The 9,143-nt window shown below is 42.7% G+C and overlaps 1 protein-coding gene across 1 annotated transcript; it reads left to right on the top strand.

Annotated features, from left to right (window-relative positions):
- The first annotated feature begins 1,604 nt into the window (after positions 1-1,604).
- CAMLG (calcium modulating ligand) lies at positions 1,605-8,980 on the top strand. Its single transcript, XM_075766719.1, has 4 exons — positions 1,605-1,963; positions 3,432-3,886; positions 4,660-4,725; positions 6,349-8,980. Exons 1-4 carry the CDS (start codon positions 1,798-1,800, stop codon positions 6,538-6,540), a joined length of 879 nt encoding a protein of 292 aa, XP_075622834.1. The 5' UTR covers positions 1,605-1,797; the 3' UTR covers positions 6,541-8,980.
- The last annotated feature ends 163 nt before the right edge of the window (positions 8,981-9,143 follow it).

The following is a 9,143-nucleotide window of genomic DNA, read 5'->3' as shown; positions in this document are numbered from 1 at the left end:
AATTTTATTGTAGGTAATCCTGTATCTTCATTTAACATCCTATTTTTTCAACACCTTTTTGTAAAACTCATTCCATCTTATGCTTGCCAGTTTTTTTATGAGCTGTCACCACTGCTGCTTCTGGTTTCATCATACATAAGTTAATGCATGAGCTCGGTACTTTGACCTCTGTGTTTAACAGTTTTTGAATACATAATTCAATCATTCTCTAAATCACTGAGTATCGTAGAAATATTAATTGGACTTGTCAGCTTTTCCCCAATACACATAACAATCTGTCCTGCTGCTGCTGAATTTCACCTCTCCAGCTGTGGTTTGGCGTTCAACAGGCAGCCTTCCCAGCGCTGGTCTTTGGAACTCCCAAGTACAGGATCTTGAAGCCGAGTCCTGCTTCTAATTGAAGTGTCTGTGAGTTAAGGAGTTTGAGTCATTCAGTGCCAAGGATGTTGAAGGTAATTAGTTTGAAGTACTGATGGAAAGTATCTATGTCACTGTCTTCATTTGGTTTGGCTTTCAGGTACTTTTGCTATGTGTGTTACCTATGCGAATGCTCAGCTAAGAGAAGAATACTGTGGCCCAGTTTTGTCTTTTTTGTCACACAAGTAGAGAAGTGATGGACTTTTTATTGTACGTAAATATTAATATTATACCAACTGTATCTTGCTAGAAGGAACTGAAGACATCTGTTACAGTAATTCTGGAATCCTTGAGAGGTCCTTGTTGCCTTGTGTTTGCCCTCAGTGTGCATAGTCAATCCCTTCAGCTGCTTACTGTATTACCAGCCGTGCAGCGATGCTATATGGCTATGTCCACGGAGATACGATGGAGAACCTGAGCTGTGCTGCCCGACGGTCCCCTGGAAGGCGTTTTCTTACCTTGTGTATCCCTTCTATGTACATGTGAAGACGTGTATTTGATGGCACCCCAATAAACAGCATATTCTCCTCCCTCAGTTGGAGTGTGCCAATGACAAATTAATTTCCTAAATTCACCCACTCAAAGCTTTTCCAACAGCGAATCTCAGGCCCTGGCACCACCCTCCCCTCGGCGCTGATCGTCGTTGTGCTTCGTTGTTTAAACATTGTCTGCTGGAAACTAAACAGCTCTGTGAATTTAGCTTAGTGACTACCTCTGGTGTTCTGCTGCTTTTCTGTGATTGCAATTTTAACTGTTCTCGTTAGGGAGTGTTAGGTAAATTCTTCTTATTCTAATACTTTACGTTTTTATACAGAGCGCTGCTTTCATCTCTCTGTATGATAAGGGGTATGTTACCACCCTCCGCTAGTTTTTATATTGCATTAAGCAGATTTTCCTCACGGACCGTAAGATGAATTTCCCGGGTTTACTGAAACCAGAATTTTAAGCAAACCACGGAAGCAGCTGGACACCGCTAGCGCTCAGAGCAGAAGTCACGTCACTGCTGCTTTGCTTTTACTATCGATATGCAAAAACTCTTACCCTGGCTGAAGCTGCCAGTCAGGTTTCCGTCAGAGCGGCGTCCCCCTCCGCCGCCACCTCAGCCCGGCGCCTCCCCGAGGCCATCGCCCCCTCGCTGCGCTGACACCATCGCCTCTCGCGCCGTGATGTCACTTCCGAATCTGGAGCGGCCATCTTCAGTGCGGGCGCCGTACCGTTAGAGACCACGGCGTGCAGCGGGTTCTCCCTGCGCGGCCCCCTCGTTGTTCTGCCCTTACGCGAGATGGCGGCGCTTGCTTCAGCGGCTGGAGGTGGCGGTGTCGGCGCCTGCGCGCTGAGGCGGGGCGGCCCCATTGTGCGGCGCTGAGGTAGTGTCGCGGGATGGAGGACGGCGGCGGGGCGGGAGCGGTGTCCGCTTCCCCGGGGGCCGCCGCCGGCCTCTCGGCCTCCCAGCGCCGAGCTGAACTGCGGCGGAGGAAGCTGCTGATGAACTCGGAGGAGCGGATCAACCGCATCATGGGCTTCCACCGGCCCGCGGCGGGCAAGGGTGAGCCCTGTAGCGGGCGGCGGCGGGGGCTGCCGCGGCGGTGTGAGCGCTCCCGACCGCGGCGCGGGCGGTCACGTCCGGTCTGCGGCCTCCTGCCGTCACCGCAGCCTCCCCGTGGGACAGGAGCGGCTGGCTCCCCGTGGCTGTGGCTTGGCCCCCTCGGTGGGATGCTCTAAGTGAAGCATCCAGGGACCCGCGGATAAAATACTCGTGTCATCAGAAACGTGCCGAGATCGGGTCTTGGGCCTGTAACCGCTCTCACATAGCGAGCACGCAAGCTGGCATTTCCCTTCAAGTAGTTTTTCTTAGTTGAAGAAATGATGAGCCTCTGCCACGTTTTTATTCAGCAACCGCTTGCTTTCATAGCTGTGTTTTTATATCAAAGTTTTCATGCATTTGGATAACAACCAGTCATTGGATGTTTGTGTTTGGTGTGCAAAATTTTCTTGCAGATTCATCAGTAGGTCATTTATATTTCTGTACGTACCTCGAGGAGGCTGACTGCCTTGTCAGGAAAGTGTTCTCAGGTTTCAGTTTACAAGGATGCCCATAAGCCATGAATCAGTCGGCTTTAATACTAAAAAATACTCTTTAAGTGTTGTACTCTTTAAGCGTTGGTTCTTCCTCTTTGGTAGGACCAGACCCGTTCTGCATTCTTCTCAGTTTGGTTTTTGTTCTCTAGCATCACTTCTTTTGCTGTAGGATGGGGTCTTCAGGTTTAATACAGAGCAGGTTAACGCTGCTTTGCCTCTGACAGAATAGAAGAACAAGCCAAACCACGCTTCTTCCATTGCCTGCTCATTTGTCAGTCTTTAATGCTCCTTCTGTGTGATTTGCTTTCTGTAAATCTTTATCTTTTTTTTTTTTATGTTACTCCATGTATTTCAAGCAACATCTTTCCTCTTGTGCGTGCAGTGTTGTTTTGTTGCTTAAGGAAGTCCAGTGTTATAATTTCTCCATTGCTGACTCCATTTGACTTCCGACCTCCGTCGCACAGCTTTCTGTCTCTTGTCTGCGCCATTTCCGAAGAGTGCCCTGCATGCAAGGCGTGTGGTACAGGCAGGGTTCTTTGCAGGCCAGTGGAGAGGAGTCAGGACTGTGCTGAGTTTAGTTGTGTAAAAATGTAATTTTGGTGAAGCTGGTGAGCGTTTTCAGTCTGGTCCGTGCTGTGCGCTTCCCTTTTTGTTATCATCATCTGTGGTGTAACCTAAGTGTGAGTGTAAGCCTTTCCTTTGATACATAGGCAAGTTGTGTATCAGCTGAACCTACTGCTTTTTAAAATGGCATTACTTGTATTCAGGCATGTCAAAAGGCTTTGGGATTAATAATATGCACATTTATTAATCAGAACTCTGTCTTTTCACTTCGGAAGTGGAGACATCGACCCAGGACCCCAAACCAGTATGGCTAAAGTGTTGTTCCATGTACCCGGTGTGCATAACTCTGTATTTTTGTTTCTCTTCTCTAGATGATGAAAGTCACACAGAATCAAAGCTTCAGCATGAACAAGATAAATCAAACTCCCTTCCCATTCCTTCAGTTTCCAAGCGAATTGTGCTTGGTGATTCTGTCTGTAATATGGCAGGCACGACTGAGCACGCAGGCAGCATGGTAGACCTCAAAGGAGATAAGGACTTGTTCAGTAAAACTACAGAGCTTCTCAGTGAGGGTACAAGTGAGCTCCGTCACCGTAATAGAGGGGAACTGCCACCTGAAGCTGCACCACGGCCACCTAGACATGGATTAGACCAGTACTTATCCAGATTTGATGAAGCTCTGAAGCTGAGGAACCAGCTGATGAATGAAAAGCCAAGCCAAGAGAACGGGAATGCAGTGGAGGAGTTTGACTCTTTCCGCATTTTTAGATTGGTGGGGTGTGCTCTGCTTGCCATCGCAGTCAGGGCTTTTGTGTGCAAGTACTTGGTGAGTTCAGGGAAACAAACAATCCTGTTCTGTTTTGCTAGTGTACTGCAAACTTACAGCGAAATAGTCTTTATCTGGGGCTGAAGTCTATCGGTAGTGACCGAGTTGTGAACTTCAGGCACTCTTTACATTTGCAACAACTGTATAAAAGCTAAAAAAAACCCAAACCTCTGACATTCTTTGAGATGATAACCAAGTCAGAATCTGTGTTATCTAACACAGCCACTATATAACAGCATAGAGCAACGCACATTTGGTCCGCGGCGTTTGAGGAACAGAAGTGCTGGAATAGTTGTTGCAGCTTAAGTCCCCTGCAAGTTTATTCCCATCTTTGTGAGCATGAGTCAACTGCTCTTCTAGTTTGGAGGCCACAAAAGAATAATAGAGTAAAAACAATAATAGTTGTCCCAAGATAAGCAGATCCTACTCATTTATCAGTCTTCTGAGTAAAGTGGTTCCTCGGTATTCCAGGTGTCTGCCAGTGCCTTGTAGAGAGCCTGCCACCTCCTGGATCCTGGGACTCATTTGTACACGCTGCACTACGCTTCTGCAATTTCAGGTTTTTAGGCTCAAAGACAGTAAGGCAGAACCTTATTTTTGACATGTAACCTGTCTACTTAGTTTGTAGTATTCAAGAATACTGTTGCTATTGTCCACAAATTATTTTTTTTACCTACCTAATTTTATGACTTGGGAAGCATTACATTTCTGTGTTTTCTTAGCTATTACTTCTGACCAAGTTAATTTTTGTATATTCTTTTCTGTTCCTTCAGTCAATATTTGCACCATTTCTTACTCTACAACTTGCTTACATGGGACTGTCCAAGTACTTCCCAAAGGTAAAATATTTTTTCAGAATTGGATTAATTTGAAATGTTTTAAATTTAAACTTGTGCTTAGATTGTTATTGTTTTGGGATCGATGCATGTGAAGTATTCATCCCTTGTTTTAAACTGTAGAATTGAGTTACCAAATGCCGATAGTTTCTACTTTTTAAAATTCCCAGATTTAGTCCAAATCTTTTTTAAAGTTGCTGTGAAAATGTGAACTAGCAACTTGTTTAGCTATAGCCTAATTAGAAGCCTGTGACCAGGAAAGCCAGGTAGTTCTCATGTATTTAGGAAACTTTGCTTTTCTCCCAGACCATGCTCTTCTGTGGTTACTGTTCGCTGTCAACAGCTGTTTTGCATCTTGATACCTGGACAAAATTTGGGAGGATGCTTGTTACAAAATGACACAGTCCTTGGATTTTAAGGGCTCTGCATTCCATTGCTAGTATCAGTTTGAGTGGCAACTTGAAATGAGACATTTATTTGTGTGTGAAACTTGCTGCTTATTAACACGATTTGGTATATCACTTGCTTTATATATTTACACCAGTTAATTGTGCTGAAGTATTTGTTTGGTTGATGATTTTGTCAGGTCTACAGTGCAAAGTGGGATTGAATGAGCCTCAATCTGTAGTTGAACTTTTGCATTTAAAAAGGAATAATAGATTAGCTGTAGAAAATCAGAATAAATCAGCAGTTCTTTTGTAGTTAAGTATATCACTGAAAACTAAACTTCATAGTAGTCATTGTAAGCTGACGTGTCAAAACACAAAACAGTAGAATTAGCTTTAGACTTGCATTAGCTCATCTGCTAGCTCGTTTTGATCTTGTTTCTGCTGGTTTTAAAATCAGCTCTTCAGTTTCAGAATCTAAAGATTCTGAAGGTGGTTCCTTCCTACAGCTTGCTTTTATTGCACTTATATCCAGATGAGCTCAATCAGCTTGTTATCCTTCAATATTCTCTCATGAAACCTAGATTCTTGAAAGTTTAATTTAGATTGGATTAAATTAAGATATCCAGTATCATCAAATTACCAAATTTTTCCACCACTATCATCTTTTCCTGCCTGTCAAACTTTGCATCCTCAGGATTCGTCATCTTAAGGACAGAAGAACAGCTTTCAGAAGGGTTTTGGGGCATTTCTGAGTTCAGGGGATAAAACTGCCAAATGGAGTCATACTAAAATAGAAAGAAACAGTTAGTTTCCAATTCTAAATAATTTTTCTGTGTTAGAAAAGTAACAGTATTTTTTGCCAAGTAATGCGATGAGATTAATCCTGTTCTGCCAGTGGGGATGCCTGGCTTGCCTTCTTACACCCAGGTTGCCTGTGCCTGGGACTCTTCCCAGTCACGCAGAGGCTGCTGCACTGCCCCACTTTACAGCCCGCTTGGAGTGCCAGCAGGAAGTAGACATAATATCTGTGATGAATTTTATTTGCTAAGTGTTGTGAATGCTGGAGCGTGTCTGGAGAGAATCAGTCCGAACCTGTTACTCTTACCGATGAATTTGGAATATGCCTGGCTGTGTGTGAAATTGGCACAACGTTTTGTGACATGTAAAGCAGAATTGGATTGTAACAGAAGAACTAACGTAATACTGGTTGGTTTGTTTTTTGGTTTTTTTCTTTTAGTGTGAGAAGAAGATGAAAACAACAGTATTAACTGCTGCTCTTTTACTGTCTGGAATCCCTGCAGAAGTGATTAGTCGCTCCATGGACACCTACAGCAAAATGGGAGATGTTTTCACAGACCTTTGTGTCTATTTCTTTACTTTTATCTTTTGCCATGAACTTACTCTCTTTTTTGGTTCTGAAGTACCGTGACGCCTGTAGAATTCAATGCAGTAGTTACACTAAAGCTTTCTGGACTGTATTCCTTTAACGTCTGACTGTGCCGACAGGTTTAAACCTTCATTAAAACTTACCTGTTCGAATGCTTGAAAGGAGCCTTAAATCCAGTCATTTTGGGAAAGGAAGAACAGGGTCCCAGACTGCGAGTTGTATTGGTTTAGTTTATTTAAATATATTGTGTCTGCCTATTACAAATGTGAAGAATAGGATGCAAGTGTCAGTGGATGATGTATTTGGTTTAGATGATGCCCTTCTCAGCCTTCTTCATACACGTTTACAAAGCTGCCTGTGTTCTTTTCAGTGCGAACAAAGAGAATTCCTTTCAGCAGAACCATATATATAGAGATAGATATATCCAGTATGACTATAGCTAACAAGAACTGCTCATTTTGTGGTGGTCCCATTTTTTTTAAGAAAGCTCTAAACAAAAGAAATCCCTGTATTCTGTTGTTCAAATTCAGAATGTTGAACCAAGTAGCTGCTTCTGGAGGATGTTAGTGAAACATGCCACTTCGTTGTTCTAACCCTTGCCTTGCTATACATTATTTGTTGTGATTGTGATTAATTTCATTTGATGATTATAGTGCAAAACAGCTAAGCAAAACCAACAACAAAAACGTCCTGCTGCTTACAAATGGCATTAATCAAAAAGTAGGAAGAAATACAACTGTTAATCTCACCCGTTTGTGAGTTTCCGGCAGCCTAATCCCAGCTCATACATGTGCTTTCATCCTCATGCCATTTTTAAAAAATTCTAACAGTTCACCTCCTGAGGGAAAAGTTGTATATATTGACAACCAACCTGCAGTATCAAATGTTTGCTCTAGTATATGTAAAACTTACAAGGCAATTATTTATTTTTTTTCTAGCTCCATGCAGGATTGCAGAAGACAACTTTTAATATGACTAATTTCTGCAGTTTGTCTCTATTTATTACCAGACATTTGCATGTAAACAGGATCTTAATTGCAGAGGAGTTCTGCTCCTGGTGCGTAAAACTACGACCCAACACTATACAGTCTTTGAGACAGCAGAGCTATTTATGTTATTTTTTTTTTGTGTGCTCTTGAAATTGCCCCAGTGAAATCACAGTTTAAGTTCTGTATACTACAAGTGACGGTGAAATAAAAAATAGTGCTTCGAGTTGACTCCCACATGAAGATCTACGCATGAAGGGAGAATGGCATTTTGTACTTTTTTCTGTGGATGTCCAGCCAGATAGGTGAAAAGATGACAAATACAGATGAATCCTTTCACTGGATAAAGTAGCAAACTAGCGAATGCGCTTGTTTTCAATCTCGTATGCATTTTGCACAATGAGAGGAAAGAAGTGTCATCCCAAATAGCTTCAGTGCTGAAAAGCTGTGGAAAATTTCTATGGAAGCTAAATTTGGTATTGTTTTCAACTTGAAGTTTTCTGTTCAGAATCTGGACTTTCAGGTAGTCTAGGCCAGTGCCTTTTTTTTTTTTTTTTTTTTTTTTTTTTAGCATAGAGAAATACCTATTTATCTTGGCATTTGCAGAATTTTTTTTAGGGAGCCAAGTGTTTGATTATGCCTCTTTAAAGTAAAGGGCCCTGTTTTCTGCTTAATCTTTTCTGTTAAAGCTTCCTGCTATGATCTTGGCACTGTGTTTCTGACCCTGAATTAGATACATGTTTGTTTGTGGCATGAAAACAAGAAACTTACGTTTTGATTTGACCAATTTTCTTTTTTAACTGATTATTTTACAGTGAGTATTTTGTTACAGGTATCCAGGGCTGGGCTGCAGAAGATTCTGACTTAGGTATATTAGCACAAATATTTATTCAGAAGCTTTAAATTTGTTTGTAATTGACAGGATTTTCAGCAAATTGAAATAGCTGTCATTTCAGTTAAGGTTGAGATATGTAAATAATGAGTTTGCTCAAACGTTACGCTGGTTCTGACTCTGTTTATATGCCCAAACATGATACAAATAAATTGAAAAAACCTGTGTACTAACATCTCCAAAAAAACAATGAATTTTGAATCCTCAGCATAAAAATTGTAATCCTAATCAGCTAAATACCAAGAGAAGAGCTGACCCACCTGCTGCATGTTCGCTCAACCCCTCGTACAATCCTTAAATGCAAGGAAAGATTGAAGCGGGTTTTCTTCGCAAGCGGTGAAAGAAATCTTGCAGTGAGACCTAACCTGGAACTTTTTGTCCTGTAAACACCAATTTTTGTCCAATGACTTCGCGGTGGGCTGGAGGAAGCCCCCTGCCCTTGGGTGAAGGGGCAGGGCAGGAGGCTTGTACTAGGTGATGCTTCTTCACTTTTAGTCAAGAAATTAATCCCTTTTAGCCCGTTTTACCTTATCTCTGCTCATGTACATAATTCTATTTATTGCCAAACTGATTGTTTTCTATTAAAAGTATATTTGTTACCCCCTTCCTTGGCGGTTTGTCCTGTCTCGGGAAGAGTGCTGCGGTGCGCGGCGGATTCCTTGCGGCGGGAATCCCGTCAGGGCTGGGCGGCAGTGACGGGACAGAGGCCTCTGCCCGTTCCTGCCCGTTGCGGGGCGCTGCCCGTTTTGCTGCGCCCTCCGGCCGCC

The sequence above is a fragment of the Balearica regulorum genome, chromosome 14 (assembly GCF_011004875.1).
Source record: "Balearica regulorum gibbericeps isolate bBalReg1 chromosome 14, bBalReg1.pri, whole genome shotgun sequence".
Classification (NCBI taxonomy): domain Eukaryota; kingdom Metazoa; phylum Chordata; class Aves; order Gruiformes; family Gruidae; genus Balearica; species Balearica regulorum.
The sequence above is the reverse complement of the archived record's forward strand: the minus strand, read 5'-3'. Positions and strand labels throughout refer to the sequence as shown.